At 39.2% G+C, this 22,560-nt stretch overlaps 1 protein-coding gene across 8 annotated transcripts in view; it reads right to left on the bottom strand.

The window, feature by feature from the left end:
- The window catches only part of LOC136438194 (piezo-type mechanosensitive ion channel component 2-like), a 163,960-nt gene that overhangs the window by 24,768 nt on the left and 116,632 nt on the right, over nucleotides 1-22,560 (bottom strand). For 5 of the 8 annotated variants that reach the window (XM_066432941.1, XM_066432943.1, XM_066432947.1 and 2 more), the window contains 11 exons: nucleotides 13,167-13,229; nucleotides 11,284-11,295; nucleotides 9,630-9,948; nucleotides 6,571-6,817; nucleotides 6,067-6,282; nucleotides 5,320-5,584; nucleotides 4,615-4,797; nucleotides 2,785-2,913; nucleotides 2,155-2,509; nucleotides 1,667-1,784; nucleotides 1,048-1,195 (listed from right to left, as the gene is read on the bottom strand). In XM_066432941.1, coding sequence (XP_066289038.1) covers nucleotides 1,048-1,195; nucleotides 1,667-1,784; nucleotides 2,155-2,509; nucleotides 2,785-2,913; nucleotides 4,615-4,797; nucleotides 5,320-5,584; nucleotides 6,067-6,282; nucleotides 6,571-6,817; nucleotides 9,630-9,948; nucleotides 11,284-11,295; nucleotides 13,167-13,229 — 2,055 coding nt within the window. The remainder of the gene's footprint in view (nucleotides 1-1,047; nucleotides 1,196-1,666; nucleotides 1,785-2,154; nucleotides 2,510-2,784; nucleotides 2,914-4,614; nucleotides 4,798-5,319; nucleotides 5,585-6,066; nucleotides 6,283-6,570; nucleotides 6,818-9,629; nucleotides 9,949-11,283; nucleotides 11,296-13,166; nucleotides 13,230-22,560) is intronic. The other 3 variants (XM_066432942.1, XM_066432945.1, XM_066432946.1) reach the window with 3 other exon arrangements.

Genomic DNA, 22,560 nt, shown 5'->3' with positions numbered 1-22,560 from the left:
ATATCTTACCGCTAATTACATTTTATACAGCAGCTATTCGTTCCATCCTTGGCTTGAGGAGAGTGCTATGGATATAGACGTGTCCAAGTAAAAAAAATACACGAAAAAACGGCCGTACCGCAAACATCAGGCCTCTGGGAACAACCCGTGTGTTGAGTCGGTAGAACGTCACTCAAAGTCAACCCCCACCGTCATGGAAATTTGTACATTATTTATCGGGACGTTAGCTGGATGCCGTAGAAATGGTAATACTACTATGTCCATGTGTTTCTGCTTGTGCTAAGAGCAAACTTTGAGGAAAATATCGCCATCAGTCCACTATCACACACAACATTTAGACAAAAAAGTGTTCCTCGCAAACGTTTGTCGTCTGCCGAATAGCATTGCATTTCTAGCGGTATTACTGATGTTGCATCCAGCACATATCCCTAAATACCCCGTTTTCGAAAAATCCCGAATTTAAGTACCCCACGAATTTATGTTACCCAACGTTACATATACAAAGCAATATAATGGTATAGACAAAGCAATATAATGTTGTTATGACACCATGAAGTTCCTGGCAGAAATCAGAGAAAAATGATTTAATTCACAAAACTTTCATGAAAAAAAGCCTGAATCAATTTCATTGAAAGAGCTGCCAGATGTCACGAGGGACTTATGATTTCCAGGCATCATATTTGGTTGTTTTACACTTTATGTAACTCCATGAAGATAAGATTTTTCATAAACGCTTCGCATGATAACAATAAAAGAAAGATGTCAAATAGAATTTGGCCGTTCCTTGAATGTGGACATACATGTAACGTTACATGATGTAGAATCAAATTCAACTTTAAAATATGACATGCCCATTCAACGACTCACCAATTAAAACTATAGCAAACCCAATCTACTCATGTAAAAAAAGGTAAAGCCCATCATCTTCTGCAGTAATTTTGTTTGTTTATTGTTAGACTTTACAGTAAGAGCTACATGTACCAAAAAGCATTAATTTTGCTCTATCAAATGATTTGAAAAACTATAACCGTAACAAAAAGTTCTCACCCCAAATGCCCAGTATCCAAAGATCACGATGATAAAGTTTATGAAGTCACAGAGGAAAATCAGCACGTATACATCAGTCACTGCACTGTACTTGGGATGAAGCAGCCGATAGTAGAACAGGAAGACTGGGTTGAAGAACTTTCTTGTCCTGTATGAGGAAGACAGAATATTGAGCCCACTCTTTACATTTCCCTGCCACTGCCATCCCCAGGGCTGGAATTACTTTTTAAAGCCAGGTAAGTCAAAAGCTAGGTTGCCACAGTCCCAAGTCTCTAAATTAATTTCAGACCATGACCATATTATTCAGTCTAACAATCTTTACTGACACACTACAAAAGGGCAGTGACCTCTGTAAGGTCTACTACATCTATACATAAAAACAAGTGATTAACTTATGAATATGAATATATCAACAAATTGTGTTTAACATATCATCTACACTACTGGTTCTAAGGTCTAAACAGTCTTTGACCTGTTTACCTATTTGTAAATATACACACTGAATCAAGGTCAACTAAAGTTGTCTGTTTTGCATTTCGTGTGCAGTATGGTTGGTTTGGGAGAAGATGGAAAAAACTGACCCTAAAAACATAACAAAATATACATAAGTACTACTTACTTTTCTGTGAGCTCTATTATCTGCTCTCGAGTGACAAGCTTTAATTTCCTTTTATTCTGCTCTTGTTGACTCTCCTCATCTCGTTCTTCATTGTTACCTTTGTCATCAGAGAAACTCTCTAGACAGTAAAGACAATCAAAGTCAATGCAAGGAATTAGCCCTCAAATTTTTAAAGGTTGGACTAACTTAAAAATCCCATTTTCTGCTCAAGCATGTTCTATGATATTCCCTTCAAGACAAGAGACCCTGATATATTAAAGAAAATGAACAATTTATCAGACTCATTTATCATGATCCCATTGATCTAAAAGCTCCTCCTTCAACATATACTTACTTAAAATTTGAATTAACCGTTCATTTCATGTGAGAAAAGGAAAGGCCCTGGGCAGGCTATAAGTACATGACATGTATGTTACCTGTGACACAGTCTAGAGTAACAGGCCAATATTACTATTATAACAATCTGTAATAAAAGAAAAATGCCTTACCAACAGAGGCTTTTCTGGTAATAACAAATGACGATGTCTCAGTCAGGTCTGGGGGTGACTTGTCCGCTTCTTTGTCGTCTTTCTCACATCCTGTTCCACAGTCAGTAGCAGTAGTAGACTCAGCTGCCCTGCCGTCTGCTGTGGGAGTCTCTGGGACCGACTCAGTAGACAGTATGTCAACAGGCTTGACAGAAAAGTCTTCTCTCTGCGTCTCTTCGTAGTCTGGTGGTGCTGAAAACGTGTCCGAGCCATCCTTCTTGCCTTCTGTAGAGATGGTCTCCCCTGATGAGTCCATACCTTTGGAGCCAGGTTTGCCACTATCCTCTTCCTCACTTGGTAGCATGACCAACTCAGCCTGATCATAGTTTGCAAACATTCTATTACTATTACAGTAAACTAGATCTATCACTATTACTAGGTCACTAACTGGCAACAATACTATAATTGGAATTTCTGATTACATGATTCATGACTGTTTTGCTTTTTTTTTAATTCACTAACCCATGCCTCATTATAGTACCTGTGCCCATTGCTAGGTGACCAAGTTCCAATGATTAAGTAAAGACTGACCACCACTGACACACAATCATCATTATCTATCTTCTTTGTGAAAAAATCATGGTAGATAACCTTGTCTACATCAGGTTCCTTCTTTTCTGGTTGGTCGTTTTGTAGACCCAGCTTCTCCTCGAGGTCCTCTCTATCCTCCTCCATCTCCATCTCATCATCAAACTCTGTATCCTTCCAGAGGCCATGTGCCTACATGTGAACATGGTATGCATATCATGACACAAACAGTCCAGAGTCCCTGAAACTTTATCGCACATGCCAGTCCCAGGGACAGGATAAGGATGTCATTTGCATAAATTATATCAGTTGATCATGTGCTCTACCCAAATGACAAAAGTCGTTCAACTATGAAAGCCTTAAGTTGGCAAAGAAGGCAATTGTAGCATTTCCTAATGGGGGCCTCAAATCTCCATGAAATATCATGCAAATCAGGCCAACATTTGCATAATTGATATTCAACTACGTTCACTGTCACATAACTTCCAAATGTGACAAGTAGGAAATTCGAGTTATTTACAAATATAAAATTTAAGTATTTTCTCATTAATTATGCAAAGTAGATATTCATTTCCATAACTTATATCCATCAATGTCCATTTATTACTCAGTTACATATGTTGCATTTCTGAACTGTCGTACCATTGAACGGAGTGGGTTTATAAAATACCCCCATTAATCATGCAAATTAGATTCTGATTTGCATTATCACCATTTCATCATATCAAGTAACATTTAAGCTATCCACATAATAAAAACAAGTATACAGGTTTGGTTGTATTTCCCTCTGTGGTCTGACCAGCTGTCGGGGTCCCTGGGGAATATTTGACCCAGTTTCGAAACCAACAGGTGACACCTGTCACTACATGCCTAGAATGGAAATATAGATAATCCTCATTACTGATCCAAATTCAGTCCAAATTTGCATAATTTGTATATCATTGTGTACATCTTTGTCTAAGCTACCCGCATATTAAATAACACGAAAATCTGTCGTTCCTTTCTTCAGTTATTCTCCTTAGAAGATTTTGACAAAAACGTCAATGCAGTTCCAGTGTCACATAACAGAGGGCCCAAAATCGACCTTGACCTTTGCTCTCCAAACACCTACCCAAATACCAAATATCATTACAATCCATCCAGGTGTTCTTGAGTTATGCTGACTTTAAGCATCCAGACACATACACACACGCAAACACACACACAAACACACTCAAAACAATATATCCATGAAAAAAAAAAATCATTTTTCACGAAGATGATTATGTAAATGAAGTCCTACTTTGCATGATTTATGTCCAATAATGTCCACATTTTCTTAACTTCCAAATGCCACAAGAAGGTAATCCCCAATGTTTACCACTATGGAATTATAGTATTTTCTCATTATTCAAGCAAATTAGGCATTCAATTGCATAATTGATATCTATCAAATTGATATTCCTCTCTTTCTCAGTTACACTTCATGCGTTTTAGAGAACTATAATGCAGCAGATTTCCTACTCTCCCTTCCAAGAGGTATCTACGACTAAAAAATCATGACCATAGCAAATTGACAATGTGACGAGATATCAAAATCGGAAGTTCCGCTGCAGTACCATAGAAAGTTGCCAGGGGAACCAGAATCTCATCATTTCAAGGTCTTGCCAGGACCCACCAACGTACCAAATAGGAAGGCAATCAATCTAGGCATTCTCGAGTTATCGTGTGCACAGACACCAGAACGCTAATGAAAACATAACGTTAACCTTCTTGGCGATGGTAATAATTCATCCCACTTTTCGAGAACCGACATATTAAATTGGTGTGGCTTTAGGACGTACAATATTTTGTAGATTTACTTCTGCCCTACCATTGTGATTCTTGAAAAAAATAGTTACCCAGTAACTTTACCTTCAGAATAGATCGATGGAAGAAAAGCGCAAGAAGCAGCGCCAGGTCCACCACAACGAAGGAGTCCTTCTTCTCAATGCCCAGGATGCGTGGGGGCCAGAATGGGTCATCGTTGATCTCGAGGACCTTGTTGTTCCATGGGAAGAAGTCAAACTGGAACAAGTACTTGATAACAATCATCACCTGGAGGAAAGAAAATGACTTATTAATATTCACCATGTTGTTCATGGTCAATGGCCATCATATTGCCCTGTACGAACTTGTTATTTGAGATGGCATTACTCTTTCAACACCCCTTGCTTAACCAGTACACAGATGCTGCCCGTCAATTGCTTGTTGTTTTGACCAAGGTCAAAATCAACAAACTTGATAATGCATCCTGAAAGCTAATGATGTCCATTTCTAGCCAAGGGAAAATGAGTATGGCTGTGGTGCTGAATCTTTATCTGCTATATGGCCTCCATCGGTCAGTATTGACCATGGTAAAATCCTAATTATCTGCTGCCCTGACATATACTAGTATGATGTTACTCCTAAGTCCATTTTCATATCTAGTGATTTACTAAAATCTCTATACGATAACTTTGTTTGAGTTAAATCTGATCTTTAAGACTAACAGTGTTTTTTTGGATCATGTATGTTATTCATTTTCATTATGGCTTTATCTTGCACAAGAAAAAGGCCAACTTTATTTGCATGTTTTACCTCAGAATAGATGATTGTAGTCATCCAGAACCTCTTGCTGGGCCTGGGAACAGACAACATGGCCCATAGGAACACCAGCATGGGCAGTGGCATGGCCAGCAGGCTGGCTGACTTAATTGTACTCATGATGATCAGGAAGTAACACAGCATCTCTGATCGAGAAATAGCAGCGTACCAAATGGCGAAGCAGAGTTTAAGAAGTCGTGGCTGCTTCTTGCTGAAATGCTCTGCCTCTCTGATCTCCTTCTCATATTCATCTTCCTCACTGAGAAGAAAGTTTGGAGGGAAAGAAGACCACGTTTAACTGACATGTTATTCCTACGTTAGGTATGTGTGCAGGTGACAAGGTGAGGTACTGCAGTGAACTTCCACTTTTGTAAAGTTATCTTCAGAATCTCCAGACTCTGTTTCTGAACATGCTATAGTCTCTTGAGTCTGGAGTGGTAGATAGCTTTTGGAGTCAGGAAGTGGTGCATTTGGTTGGAATATGTGGAAGATACTTAGATACTGTGTGCACCAAAATGCAGACTTTGTTTTCATGTTGATATTCCAATCTAGTATACCAGCTGTTTTAAATGTGAGAACCAGGAAGTTAAATTGGTATGGCCTTAGGAGGAGATGCAAATAATTATATGCAAATTACAACTTCATTTACAAGTAATCTACATGTAGGGAAAGTAGTACATAAAATTGACACTTGGCACAGAAACAGACACTCTCTCTCTTATCAACTGAGAATTGAATCACCTTTCTGGTGTGAGTGGTATCTGCACCATACAGATGTCCTGTTGGAAGGACTTCTTGTCCTCATCACTGCCATCTTTCTCAGTTCTGGTGGGGGCCCATGAAGGAGGTAAGGGGACAGGGCGAGATGGAGGGGGCGTTGGTCGTCTAGGGATCCCACCTGGTTGAATTATCAATATCTGGGGAATGTCCATGACAGGTCCATCATCACCAGAGTCACTGTGAAAGGGATGAGGTGATTTATTATTATAACGCTGCAGCAAATGCCCCATGTGTACATTCCCAGAACAGCTATGATTCTTGTAAGTGGACTGGAAGGGTTTCAGAGCAGTCTAAGTAAAGAGGTGATATTCAAATTCATTCTGTCAATAAAGTATCTCTAAGATCTTCTGCTTATGATTTGTACTGCCATTACAATGCAGGCATCTATTCTACACTCCTTGACTGTTAAGTGCACAAATAAGCATGAACAGTGTTAAGTCAGAAATAACTTTGATGTACATGTACCTGAGGGCATCATCTCCTGTTTTCCTCCCAGCCAGTTTGATTGCAGTTTCATAGCCCTGGTACACATCTACCATGTCCTCCACAGATGCTGATGCTGGTGGGATGTCTCGTACTCCTTTGAATGGACCATCAGACATTTCCGACACAACACTATCCTTCTCATCAGCCTCCTCTTGAGCTGGGGTCTGCCTGTCTTCATCCGCTTCCTCCTGACGCTCAACCTTTGTCAATGCTTCAGGAGTCTCTTCTGACAGAAGAATGATATTCATCATTCCAAGATTATTCCCAGGCAGATGCATTCATGTGGAGAGGCATTCTTGTCAATATGTATTTTGAAATTCCTAACAAAATAGATTTCATTGATTGGTAACAGGCTAAATTGATTAATTTTATGAACTGGTGAGAGTGTATTTAAGTAAAAACAACAAGTGCCCTAGTGTATTAAGGAGATTCTGTAACATATTACAGTGTAAATGCAATTTAACTTTGTTTGTTTTTTATTTGCGGTAGGGAGAAAATGGACAGCTCACATTGGTTTTAATTAGTTCGCGTTTGAAACAATACTAAGATGCAGTCATAGATGGGCAAAAAGTTTTGCAGTGATTTTAAGAGTGCGCTGAAGAGTTCACCGCAAAAAACGTGAACATTAAACCATCGCAAACATTTCTGCATTTACAGTACTAGTATACTGGCTTAAGTTCATATCAGCTGAAGATTTTGTCATTATACATCCAAGTGACCTCATCTTTCATCTTTTATGTAAGATCCAAATTGCAACAAAGCTATTACCATATCTGTTACTGTAACTATTAAATATTCATGAATATTCATAAATGTTCATGATTATGTATAAACATACATTAACATTCATGAATATTTGTGAACATTCACGAATATTCATGAACATTCATGATTGCATATGTATTAACATTCATGAACATTCATGAACATTTATGAATATTAATAAACATTCATAAATATACATAAACATGAACTCATGAACCTTAATATACATCCATGAACATTTATAAACATTCATGAACTTTCATGAATATTCATGAACATTTATAAACATTCATGAATATTCATAAACTTTCGTGAATATGTATAAACATTCATCAACATTCATGAACATTTAAAAACATTCATGAATATGTATAAACATTCATGAACATTCATGAACATTCATGAACATTCATGAACATTTATAAAAATTCATGAATATGTCTTAACATTAATGAACATTAATGAACATCCATAAACATTCACGAATATTCATCAACATTCACGAACATTCATAAACATTTATGAATACTCATAAACATTCACGACTATTCATGACTATTCATGAACATTCTTGTATATCTATAAACATTTCTGAATATTAATAAACATTTATGAATGTATAAACATTAATGAATAGATATTAATGAATATTCATATATATAAACATTTAAGAATATCATCTTATAAACGTGTATATACTATGAATATTTATAAACATCTATAAATTTTCATAAACATGATAGATATTTATAAACATTTATAAATATTTATAGATATTAATAAACATCTATTAATATTTATAAATCAATTTGTACATTAATAAACATGATGAAATATACAAATAATTCATTTATATGTATAAATTGACAAATTCAAAATATCCATCAATTGACAATTTCCTCCAAAACTCTTCATATATCAATGAGGTGAACACAATTTTGAGATGGTTCAATTGAAGATGTACGTACAGTTCACCAGATATATAATAAGTTGAAGACAATTCCAAGCTGGTTCAATTGAAGAAGTCAATGTAAGTTAAGAAGTCAATTGTTGTTTGAGTATAGGAGATAATGTTGTCTCGTTGGGGAAGTCCATACATGTAGCTCATTTTTAAACAAACCTTTGCCCCCAAAACGATCTTTTCCCATATGAGTTATCAAAAATCTTGAGATTTTTGTCTTAACTATTGAAAGGTACAAAAAAATCTTGACGTTTTTTGGCGACGCCTCAGGGGCGAGCCTAATGGTATATATATTGCAAGAATTCTAGGAATTGCACAGGAATGTGTCTACAGGAATGTAGCACCAAAACTCAAGAATGCCTGGATGGATTGTCTTCATATTTAGTAGGTGGCATGGAGACCTCGAAATTATTGGATTTAGGGCCTCCTAGCAATTAGCCATGGTACTGCAGGGGAACTTTCGTGAAGACAAACTTTTATTCATTGGACAACTTGTGGTATTTGGGTAGAGAAGGTGATCATCTGATTTAATTTGGGGTAAAAAACGATAACACTACTAGTAGAGATCACTGTCGCTATGGAAACGTTTTTCTACGTTGCCAATGTCGATTTTGAAAAAATCTTGAAATAAAAAAATATCTTGAAATTTCTTTCGAGATTTGTTTCATTTTCAATGAAGCATGAAGAGTCTCACTGGGGGGTATCATGATTCACTGTGTAACATAGAACCTTTCCATAAAATATCTGACACATACTATAGGTATAAATTGTAAAAGTCTAGAAGCAATAGTCCAAACCTAAATGCTCGAGTCCAAATGTAATATGCTTGCTGTTAACAATAAACAGTCTAGTCGAATGAATGTAGGATCGTTGACATTTATGTACATGTATACTGTAAATGTAGAAATGTTTGCAGTGGTTTTATGTTTGCGGTTTTCGCAATAAGCTCTTCTCCGTGAACTTCAAACCACTGCAAAATTTTTGGCCTTCCTACCCCCTTGTCTACTATTATCACGAACACAAACTAAAAACCAACGCGAACACTCCCACCCCACCGCAAAATCAAAACCACACTAATATAACTTAAATGCATTTTACAGTATTGTCCGAGATTTTTGGTCACCGACAGGAGGCTGGTGTGCCAATGTTCAGTGTGTTTTATCCACTACAGCAGATATTGGTGAGAAAATTCCTGTGCTTGTAGTGCAGCAAGTTTTTTGCCACTATCATCGTACTAATGCAATGACATTGTGTCATATTTGTCATGTCTGATGAACAGACTGTCACACATTGTAAAAAGTCAAACTTTTACCTTCCGATACTTTTCCACTTTCAGGTGCTGCCTTGACACCATCTGGCTGCTCCTTACTGACATATGGGATAGCTGTACCATTTGATTGGTTTTTACTGACATCTGGAATAGCTGTACCGCTCACAGCAGGTGCTTCAGCTGTGTCATTCAGTGGAGGTGTTTCATCCTCTATGAATATGTCATCCAGGTCTGCAGGACTCTGATGACCCTTGTCAGACAGGTTCTCCTCTGAGATGCTGCCAGCCCCTGACAGGTCCTGCTTCTCTTCTTGGTCCCATGTTTCCGTTGTTGCCTTAAAAGCCAGTGGCATAAGGCCAACCTAGAAAATCAGCAGTACAATACTATACAGGTTGCAGCTTTATGGAGACAGAACATGACATGACGCACAAACATACATGCACGTAAACACACTCAAAACAACATCTCCATGAAAAAAATCTCAATTTTTCATGGAGATAATTATATAATATAGCTAAGGCTGCCCATTGATATTTCAGGTCACCACAGTTCCAAGGCCATTGATTTCTGCATATCATCTATTTCAACTGGTTAAGAGCGAAAAAGATTATCTAAACTAATATAGAGCAAAACAAGCCCTCAATAAGAATATAACGTTACATCAGCTGCAACCTATCATGGGAATGACAGCTGCCCAGCTATTCCTAGTTTTCAAGTGGGGTAATCTTATGCAGCATTAGCACTAGTCATTATTCTGCCATAATCAAGGAAGTTAAGAGAAACAACCAGAGTTGTTTAATAATGTGAAAATGGGATTTTGTCAAATATCACACTAAAATTAGTAAACTTTAAGACAGAATCTAGCATGAGTAAAATTGACCAATATGCTGATTCGGTGGTGGGGGAAACTAGTAAGCAACATTGCACAGCGGACAAACAGCACTGGTGGATTGTGATGAATTTGGCAAATCATTGAAGAAAGGAAAACCCAGGAAATTTGAAACAAACAAAAAAAGAATGTGGCACATTGCGGATCTGCTATAATATTGATGTTACTCATTGCTGCACACAGCAGTAGGCAGTTTATTTGCACATTGCCTGCAGTCTTCAGCCCCAGGATAGGTACTTAAGTGCACTACAGTTGTTCATAAATTGCACAAAATAAAACACCCCAGTTTGGTTGCCCGGCATAACTGGGAAACTTGGTATTTTGTGCATGTAACAAAGATATTAACTTTATGGTGTATGTAGCATAGTAACAGTACTACTGGGTCATGTACCTGATGAGGTACATGATAATAATAACTTTATTGCACAACAATTGTACAAGGTACAAAGTATGGCATCCACTGGTACATAGATTATTAGTTCTATTAGGCATATAAACATGGTCAAAGGGGAAGTGGAAAAATGCAGAAAGTGTATGACGTGTGAACAAAACATACAATCATAGAATTTCAAATGATAAGTTGGATCCTGGCCAGTCATGACCAAAGGTGTTTTGATAGATTCAACAAAAATTCTTTGCCTGAGTTACATGATAAATGTGAGGAAATAGTGGGTAATATACAATGTACATCAAAGTCTGCAAGCAACACTATAAGGCATAACTGGCAGAAACCGAATTTGCCTTCAGTACCAGATATACATGACATTGTGAGTTTGGTCATACAAAAAAATGAAAGAGAAAACATACCAGTGCAGCTCCCTTGACAAAGCGAGGCAAAAGGACAGAGACAGAGAAAAGGGTAATTGAGAAGAGTGCAAGCATACAAACCAAAGGGAACTGTACTTGAGTGATCTTGGATACAGAGAGGTGTCAGATGGAAGGCAGGCCACAGTTTCAGGACATGGAGGCAGGGAAGACTATAGGAAAGATAATCTGTTAGTAGTCATACAATACAAGGTTAGAGCTGGGGGAGGCAACCTGCAGGAAGGGATACTGTATTTGTTTTTATGCATGAAGGGTTTGCATATATCTGCTGTAATATGTATGTGTAGGTGTGACTAACAAAACAATTATAATAGATACTACCAGGTATTAAAAACTCCAGGACCATGTGGCTACACAAACATTGCCTTAGTGTGCTACACAAACAGTTTTTCAAAGTTGAACTGCTGCTGCATGCGATTTGGCGCTTATTTCCTTATGTTATCATTTTGTTATGATTTTCTTTCGCTTAGACAAGTTTATATCTTGAGCACTCTCTTCAAGCCAAGGAAGGAATGACAGCTGCTGTATAAAAGGTAGTTAGTGGCACGATAATCATGACAAACCCGGCCAAGAGCATGCATGTATAACAAAAGTGACAATGGTGATCTATGATATTGACACAAAACAGAGAAAGGATGCTTTCATTACTGTTTTGTCAGATTGGTTTCAATTAACTCTAATGGCAACAAGATTGGCAACATAAAAAGATGTTGCCATGGCGACGGTGGTCTCTGTTAACGTTTTCGTTTTTAACCCAAATGCAAATAAGGACCTCGCATAATCGCGGCATAAATCATATCAGTCAATCACCTTCCCTACCAAAATAACACAAGTTGTCCAATGTATGAAAATCTTGTTTTCACAAAAAAAGATATCGTACCATTTCCCCATAAATTATGTAAATGAGGCCCTCTATGCAAGATGTGTGTCTAATAGTGGCCACATTTACTTAACTTCCAAATGGTGCAAAAATGAAATCCCCATCATTTACCACCATGGATTTATAGTATATTTTGTCATTGATTATGCAAATTAAGTATCAATTTGCATAATTGATATCTATCGATATTTATCTCTTTCTCAGTTACATATGTCATTTTGTTTGAGAGTCCTATAATAGAATGCAGCTGTTTTATTAACTGTCCTCATTAATTATGCAAATCAGATATTGATTTGCATAATTGGCACATGATTATGTAAATCATCACTTAAGCTATCTACACACCAAAAATTATGATGATCCGTCATCCCCTTCTTGCGTTATTCTCTTTCAAAGTTTGAGTCAAAATCAGCTCCTGCAGTTCCAAAAAAGCCGCTAGGGGGTCCAAATCTACAGGACATATTTTCCTAACAAAGAGCTATCCACCACTTAAAAATCATGACTATAGCATGTTCAGAAGACGAGATTTGAAAAGTGAAAGTTCCCCTGCAGTACCATAGAAAGTCGCTAGGGGGCCCAAAATCCAATCATGACAAGGTCTCCCACAGACCTTCCCACCTACAAAATATGAAGACAATATATCCAGGCATTCTTGAGTTATCGTCCCATAGACTTTCACGTTCCTGTACAATTCCTAGAATTCTTGCAATCTGCACACAATATAGTAAAAATTTGGCTCGCCCCTGAGGCGTCGCCAAAAATCCCGGTTTTATGTGAATTAACAAACATACAATGTATGCTGTGGACAGAACTGATGGCAGCGGATCTTCCTGCTCTGTCTACATAAGCTCTCCTAGCCTGTTCGTAAAAGTCACAGTCAACTATTCTTCCGAGTCTGACGTCACCCTAGTTCCTAAGACACCCCGGAGACTTGTGACCAAAGTTAGTACATGTGTGCATGACAGAGTGGAGAGGCAAAATTTACCCCAGGGCACACAGCTGGGTTCAAGGCCTGAAGGAGTGAGGCAGCAATAGTTGTCCCTCGTTGCTGCAAAGTCAGGAAATATAACAGCCAAGGAGTCAATATGGCACTTTGGTTAGAAAATCTGTCGCAAAAAAACATTAGAAAAACAAGTCTTGTCAGTTAATAGCAGAAAATCAGAATAAGCAAGGCTTGCTGTATTAAGGATATGACAAAGAGGGATGATAGATACAGTAACGTAGATCGTAATACCAATAAAAGCAACATTTCTGGCTGACAAATACTAATTTGCAGAGTGACATATACGATGACAATGGAGTGTCATTTAATATAATTATGTGTCAGCCTTATAATGATTTGCTACATCAGGACTTGTACTAGAGCCCTGCCAACAGAACAGCAAACATCCATTCTCTGTTAACGGTGCAATTGGAAGTAAACAATTTTTGGGGGTAAAATTTAAGTTCATCAAAAATACTAATAACAAATAGTAACTGAGTTGTCAGTACCACTATGGAGATTATCTTTTGACATATTGTTTATCATGATGTTTTTTTGTACATTCAATGACATGTTGAAGAAAATATCCCTTGATGACGTTGCATTATTCTTCTGATGATAATTAAAATTTGAGCAGTTCGCCCTTAGAATTATACTTTGGATACTTTTACTTTGGATACTTTATTTCCTCCATTAGCTATCATACAAGAAGCAAGTAAGTATAGATAGCTAATTTTACTGGAGTACAAATAAAACAAACACACATCTTACAGACTGCATTAAAATTGCAACAGCTACATGTATTTACAGACTACATTAAAATTGACTAACTTAATATACACATGTGCCTTATCAACTCCTGCCTAAACTTGCTCTTTGTTGTTGTTTTTATCCGATGTGGCAAGCTATTCCAAACTGATATGGATCAGTATATGCATGTCTTTTTCATGGCATTGGTTTTTGTTTTCAATAGTCTGTATTGCGTTTCTCGTTTTTGCTGGCATGATGTGTCTCGTAGCTGTGCTGATGTGCAACAGGAAAAAACTTTGAGTGGGGTCATGTGGCCCAACGGCAGAGCGTTTGGCTCAGAACCAAGTCGTCCCGGGTTCGAATCCTGTCATGTCACCAATCTTGTGCCCTTGGGAAAGGCACTTTACACTGCTTTCTTCACTCCACCCAGGTGTAAATGGGTACCCAACTTTGGTTGGGGAAGGTCGTATTGAGGTCACCTGGTGGTACTGAATGGCAGCTGCCCAGACCCTTGCAACAGCTCCGCAAAATACAAGACTAGTGTGGATTAGATATGTATATGTTGTGTATTATGTGATTCCTGCACACCCTGCATCAATTCGAGCTAGCATTCTGACCCCAAAACCACGGTTTCATACGTCGGTTTCATACGCGTATGAAGTTCATACGCGTATGAAACTGCCGTTGCGTACCAAATTGTGGGCGGCGCGGTGGGTGATATTAGTACGCGTCGCCACTTCGGCCGGCAGAATTTCGTACGCCTCCTCGGTGTGCAGTTTGTTACGCGGCGGGGAAAATTTCGTACGTCCGCTCAGCGGGCCGGCAAAATTTCGTACGTCCGCTCGGCGAGCAGTTTGTTACGCGGCCGGGAAAATTTCGTACGCCCGCTCGGCGGGCCGGCAAGATTTTGCACGTCCGTTCGGCGAGCAGTTTGTTACGCGGCCGGGAAAATTTCGTACGCCCGCTTGGTGCATGGCAAAATTTTGTACGGCGGGCCGGCAAAATTTTGTACGTCCGTTCGGTGAGCAGATTGTTACGCGGCTGGGATAATTTCGTACGTCCGCCCGGCGGGCCGGCAAAATTTTGTACGTCCGTTCGGCGAGCAGTTTATTTTGAGCCTGGGTAAACTTCGTACGACCGCGGAGCAATTTGCAACGCGTTTCGGTGAATTTCATACGTCAGGCGATTTTCGTTCTCGATGGCAAAATGACGGACAGTCGTGCTTGGCGGCGGACGGGCCGTATCCCGGCCGCGGGACAATTTGCAACGCGTTTCGGTGAATTTCATACGTCAGAAAATTTTCGTTATCGATGGCAAAATGACGGGCAGTCGTGCTTGGCGGCGGACGGGCCGGCCGGGACAATTTGCAACGCGTTTCGGTGAATTTCATACGTCAGAAAATTTTCGTTCTCGATGGCAAAATGACGGACAGTTGTGCTTGGCGGCGGACGGGCCGGCCGTATCCCGGCCGTGGGACAATTTGCAACGCGTTTCGGTGAATTTCATAAGTCAGGCAATTTTCGTACGCGATGGCAAAATGACGGACAATCGTGATTTGTTACGGCGGACTGGCCGGACCTATCCCGACCGCGAGGCAACAAGCAACCTGTTCGTTAAATTTCATACGCCAGACGATCTTCGTACGCGATGGCCAAAAAAAAAGGGATTTGATCAGATACAGCTTTACCTTTCTCTACATTCAGTAACCTATTAAACTATCTTTAACTGGGGATGCCATCTATACAGGTACGTGTTTTTTTCCACCTTTTCTGCCTCTTGTCTTGAAAAGGTTTGACATGTAAAGGAAGCTGATTTGTATGGCGACCGTCTTGATTCTCGTTTCTACTAATGAAGCGCTATCCTATCCTAAAGGAATTGATCCTACAAAGGATGTTTATTCTACTGACAAATTATGTAACTTTCTACTAAGCTCATTTTAGTCGTAACATCGAAAGAAAAAAATGGCACACAAATTCTAATCAGTTTACGGCGGTACGACTTAAGTCAGACCCCCCCCCCCCCTCCAAAAAGATGGATATGGCGTCTTTGCCTAAACTGATGAATATGATAACCACGGAGGTTAAAATATTTTAACCTCCTTGTGATAACTTTCAAAGTAGAGATGTAATTCTGGCTACCATAGACGTAACTTATTTACCATCATTGGAAAGGCGGGCGGTGGAGAAATATGGCCAGTATAGCAGTTTATCGTGCGATTGAAAGTAACGAGGCTACTTTCCAAACAACATACGGCAACATTTGCTAAGACGCTGTTATATCAAACGTAACTACATTTATATATAACTATTGTATAAATAAAAATCTAAATGATAACGTAAAGGCTTTAACTCACGAGAATACCCGGGATGGTAAACACAGGGCTTTGATGACCTCTAGGCGCGATGATTTAAGAGAAGTCGGGGGTGACAACATCTTTACTAGCAGTCCAAGCTTGTTATGACAGCTTACCCACGCGGAAAACAATGGGAGCAATTACCTGGCCGAACAGCCGAAACCATTTCGTAATTGTGACAGGGTGTCGTAAAAACAAACTCTGAATACGATTACAAATTGCTGACTTGAGAAGGAAACCTGGCGTTTGAAAAAAAAAGTTCAGACTTTGGGAATGGTGTTTTAAAAGAAATGCATTTTATTTTCTTAAGGGCAAATCAGCGTGGCCAAGAAAAATATTCAGAGTAGTTCCGTCCGTCTTTTGTTCGTTGAAGGTAAAGCGCATTCCTTCAGCCCATGGGGGGGGGGGGGGCTAAACTGTTGCAAGTATTGCATCAATATTTAATCCTTTGGGAAAGTTGAAAAAAGGAGGTGTCATAATTTCAGGAATGAACAAAAACTTGCCATAAGAATGCTAACCTGATCTGTCAACTGTCACCAAATGCATCTATACACCCCCACCCCTCAACCAGAGCCTTTGGATTGTTCCATTAGACTCCAAACAGCAGACTATTCCAATATACATATACAGCGGGGGTGCGATAAACCCCAAGATGGGGATAGTTCTTTTTTTCTTTTTCAAACTAATTCAACAAGTTATCTATTCCCAACAATAGCCACCCCTATCATAGCACCCCTATATTGCTCAGAGTTCAGGAAAAAATCCATCTACCAAGATAGGCACAGTCGCTAACTCTCGTAGACCTTTTCAATTGATAATGATAGATTAACTCTAGTAACGTTGTGTGTGCGTGTGTGCGTGTGTATGGATCTGCTATGACATATGGTTTATCCTAAAACTACATTCGAATCTTTCGGTTTCTACTAACAAGCTTTTAGTATAAACAGTGATATATAAAGTATTTGACATACATTTAGCACTGTTTATCGAATGGCATTACTTACGTCCAACCTCTTCTGTGTACTGGGTTTCCTCCCTTCGTAACAAAACAAACCATGATCTAGAATACACATCTCTGTCTGGCCATTTGCATTGACGCCAACGTCGCGTCCTCCAAGTGAACAAAGGCATTGTCTAAGTACAAACGTCGTGTCATACATTCTATTCTAACGGATAGGCATTTCCTTTATCAATTCATTGTTACCTTTTGTTATGTACATCGCACAAACAGAATGCCTAAAATGTGGTCGTCGGTTTGTGAAAGCCGCTCAATTTTTATCTAACTTCGTGATTATTTTGACTACGGGTATTTTTTCTTAGACACAGGATTTGATTTAATTTCATTGATTTCGTTTTGTATTCGACTCAGTGTTGCATACTATAAGTAATGTATACAATAAAGGTCTTCATTTATTTATTATTAGCACCTGGTAACGTACCTTTTGCCATGTGTAAGCATGCCGATTTCAATTGTTAGAAGAAGAGTTTCCCACGCCGTTTTGCTCAGACCTCTCCTCTATGAACTCCACGTTCTGACGAAGTTGTGTATGTTCTGCCCTGTGTTGCGTTTGTATCTAAACCGTTACCTTCTCCTAACTCAAGTTGTGGTCGGAATTATGGTTTTACTAACACAATTTACGTCAGGGCTTACCTTTCAATGATATATGTTTGACATCTGATAAGGAAACAACATGGATTTAACCAAGGAAGTTAAAAGAAAGGCATACACCGAAACTGATAATTCTGTACGAATAAAAAATATATTCCAACAATGACGTCTGCTAAAGCATGAATCAGACAGAAGCAGCCGGTAGTATCAATTGTCCCACTGTGACCAAGTAGATTAAAATAGACTTTTAACCGCCTTGGTTTTACATCATTACGTCAATTTTGTGTTACGAACTTACTCATCAATCCCTAGCGCAATATTTGACTTCTCAGTGGCTACTTTGAATCTATTACCAAAGCCCCCCTCTCACTGGACCCGCGGCACTCAACGAATGTCATCGACAAAAAACGAATCCTTTTAACCTTTGTGTTTTTGTTGTCTTTTGGGTCATGCTTTAACGTTTTGAATGATTCCATTATAAAGTCAAGAGTAACACAAATCCAGTTTAGGACGCTGCGACGCCGCCAGCGTGCCGCGGGTCCAGTGAGAAGGGCGCTTTATCATGCGGTTCAACAAGTACAAGATACAGAAACATGTAAGGTAAACAAGAACGGCAAAGGTGAGTCACTGATTAAGTTGCATCCGACGTCAACTACAGCAGTATCCACAGAAGAACACAGTTCATGGGGAGCAATACGCTTGCCACTAAAGCAACTGGATTTCTTGTGAATTTCAGTGTTGAGATTGGGTCCAATTTGAAATCTTTTTCACTGATTTTACTAACCCTTCATTGCGTATTTGTTGAAAGTTGTGTTGGAGCTGGTGGGTTGTATTTCTATCTTATAATTCTGATTTATAATATAATACCTAACACTTGTAATATGCTTTGAAAATGTGAACCCTAACACCACTGACCCAGTAAATCTTCACGGTTTCAATTCTTAGAAATGCAGCAAATAGAGTTCAAATTAACAAACTAATGTCTAATTAGCAAATTACTAGTACTCTTGAAAATTGGGGATAGTACACAGATGGTGTAATTGTTTCAGCCAAACTCTGGGGGAAATACTGTTTTTTTTTCTTCATTTGCCACCAAACATCGCGTCCCACAGTAAACAATGGCAGTATCTACAAGTGACATCAGGACTTACCTTTAAAGATTTTTCAATAATAGATCTATACGTTTGACATTTGAGGAGATAGCAAGAATTAAACGTTAGAAGAAATGTATACAACAAAACTAATAATTTTATACCGAGGAAAAGCTTGCAACAATGCCGTCTGCTAAGGCATGGATCAGATAGAAATGGTCGATAGTTTCTATTTTCCCACTTGAACAAAAAGCGTAAAAATATATTTTCAACCTCCTTGCTTTTACATCGTATGTCTTCCTCTTTCCATTTGGTGGAACGAACTTTCTCATCATTCCTTCCCAAGCGCAAATAATGAAATCTAAATGCATTCATTCTTCATTCCCTACATCATCTCTACATACTAGTATGACAAATCAAGTGTGCATGTGTTTTCTCCCAAACCAACTATAAAGAACGCCACAGCCGGTACATTATGCACGACTTATACATCGCATGTGTCCAATGAAAAATCTACAACCTCGAAAACGGGAGAATTTTCAAAACTAATACATCGTACCTGCAGCTGCCCACGTATCAAAAATCTATACGCCCAACAAATTTTGAATTTCCAAAACTATTTCTAGAACATCAAACCAGTCCGCGTATGAAAATCTGTCCAAATATCGTCTTAGCGGAAGGAATACACGCAGTTTGTTCACCGTAACCAACCTCCTTGCCGTAACATAGTCCGTAACACCCCGGGCAGGGCGGGGGGGAGGGGGGAGTGCTGCGTGTAAAGATCGTCTTTAGCGGAAGGAATACACGCAATCTGTTTACCGTAACATAGTCTGAACCCCGGGCAGAAAATAGTAGCCGCCGGGCGGGGGAATTTTTGCGTGCAAAGATCGTCAATAGCGGAAGGAATAAACGCAGTCTGTTTTACCGTAACCAAGGAGGTTTTGCCGTAACGTAGTCCGTAAAAGACCCGGGCAGAAAATAGTACCCGCCGGGCGGGGGAGTGCTGTGTGCAAAGATCGTCTTAGCATATGTCCAATGAAAAATCTACAAGCCCGTAAACGGGAGAATTCCCCAACTAATACATCGCACCTGTCCACGTATGAAAAATATATACGCCCAACAAATTTTGAATTTCCCAAACTAATAATACTAGAACATAACATCAGTCCGCGTATGAAAATCTGTAGAATCCAAAATATATCGCAAATGTTCACGCATACTTGGCAAGCTCCGGCAAAAATTACTTTCACGTCCAGTAAATGATCACGTATGAAATTTCATACGTCGCCCACAAAATTCGCACACATGAAATTTTATACGCGTCATTGCATCATTTCTTGAACGCATGGCTCTCCATACAGTTGTCATATGCGTCTATTAATTTTAAAAAGTTAACTTACGAAATGACGCCCAATAAATGATCACGTATGAAATTTCATACGTCGCCCGAAAAATCCGTACACATGAAAAATTCGTACACATGAAATTTTATACGCGTCATAGCATCATTTCTTGAACGTATGGCACTCCATACAGTTGTCATATGCGTCTATTAATTTTACAAAAGTTAACTTACGAAATGACGCCCAATAAATGATCACGTATAAAAAATTTCATACGTCGCCCACAACATCCGTACACATGAAATTTCATACGCGTCATAGCATCATTTCGTGAACGTATGGCACTCCATACAGTTGTCATATGTGTCTATAACTTACAAAATGACGTCCAGTAAATGATCACGTATGAAATTTCATACGTCGCCCACAAAATCCGCACACATGAAATTTTATACGCGTCAGAGCATCATTTCTTGAACGTATGGCACTCCATACAGTTGTCATATGCGTCTATTAATTTTACAAAAGTTAACTTACGAAATGACGCCCAATAAATGATCACGTATGAAATTTCATACGACGCCCACAAAATCCGTACACATGAAATTTTATACGCGTCAGAGCATCATTTCTTGAACGCATGGCTCTCCATACAGTTGTCATATGTGTCTATTAATTTTACAAAAGTTAACTTACGAAATGACGCCCAATAAATGATCACGTATGAAATTTCATACGTCGCCCACAAAATCCGCACACATGAAATTTTATACGCGTCAGAGCATCATTTCTTGAACGTATGGCACTCCATACAGTTGTCATATGCGTCTATTAATTTTACAAAAGTTAACTTACGAAATGACGCCCAATAAATGATCACGTATGAAATTTCATACGACGCCCACAAAATCCGTACACATGAAATTTTATACGCGTCAGAGCATCATTTCTTGAACGCATGGCTCTCCATACAGTTGTCATATGTGTCTATTAATTTTACAAAAGTTAACTTACGAAATGACGCCCAATAAATGATCACGTATGAAATTTCATACGTCGCCCACAAAATCCGCACACATGAAATTTTATACGCGTCATAGTATCATTTCTTGAACGTATGGCACTCCATACAGTTGTCATATGCGTCTATTAATTTTACAAAAGTTAACTTACGAAATGACGCCCAATAAATGATCACGTATGAAATTTCATACGTCGCCCACAGAATCCGTACACATGAAATTTTATACGCGTCATAGCATCATTTCTTGAACGTATGGCACTCCATACAGTTGTCATATGCGTCTATTGATTTTACAAAAGTTAACTTACAAAATGACGTCCAGTAAATGATCACGTATGAAATTTCATACGTCGCCCACAGCTGAACCGACTTATACTAGAAGTAGAACTTTGCAACGCCAATGATTTGGAAAAAAAAAAAAATGATTTGGTACGCAACGGCAGTTGTCGGCCCGCTGAGCGAACGTACCAAATGTTCCCGGCCGCGTAACAAACTGCCCACCGAACAGACGTACAAAATGTACGCCGAGCGAACGTACCAAATGTTCCCGCGGCCGCGTAACAAACTGCCCACCGAACAGACGTACATAATGTACGCCGAGCGAACGTACCAAATTTTCGCGGTCCGCCGAGCGAACGTACCAAATTTTCCCGGCTGCGTAACAAACTGTTCACCGAATAGACGTACATAATGTACGCCGAGCGAACGTACCAAATTTTTCCCGGCCGCGTAACAAACTGCCCACCAAACCGCCCACCGAGGAGGCGTACGAAATTTTGCCAGCCGCCCACTGCGCCGCCAGGATTTGGTACGCAACGGCAGTTTCATACGCGTATGAATTTTATCCGCGTATGAAACCGACGTATGAAACGCCGATTTTTGACCCTGAGTGCTACCTGTCAATTCAGCACTAAAAAGGCTGCCATCGCGGATAATTTCTGACCAAGGTTATATAGACGTCTATATAACCTCCTTGTTCTGACCAATACAAAACCATTATTAACTTGTTGTAGAAAACTGCTGGTTGTTGTGTGGAAAGGATTCTCTGGAACTGAGAGACAGTGCTGACCAGAAGCCAGTTTCTTTGACAGTCTGCCATGACAGACGCATGGTTGTACTGGGGTCTTGAAGTCATGGTGCATTCACATCTGACTCAATGTACAAATGTATATCAGGTGCCATGGTGCCATCTCGATGTCTTTTCCTGTTTGATTTAATCAGAATTAC

Source organism: Branchiostoma lanceolatum, chromosome 7 (assembly GCF_035083965.1).
Source record: "Branchiostoma lanceolatum isolate klBraLanc5 chromosome 7, klBraLanc5.hap2, whole genome shotgun sequence".
NCBI lineage: Eukaryota > Metazoa > Chordata > Leptocardii > Amphioxiformes > Branchiostomatidae > Branchiostoma > Branchiostoma lanceolatum.
Note: the sequence above shows the minus strand (reverse complement) of the source record. Positions and strands in the feature narration are given on the sequence as shown.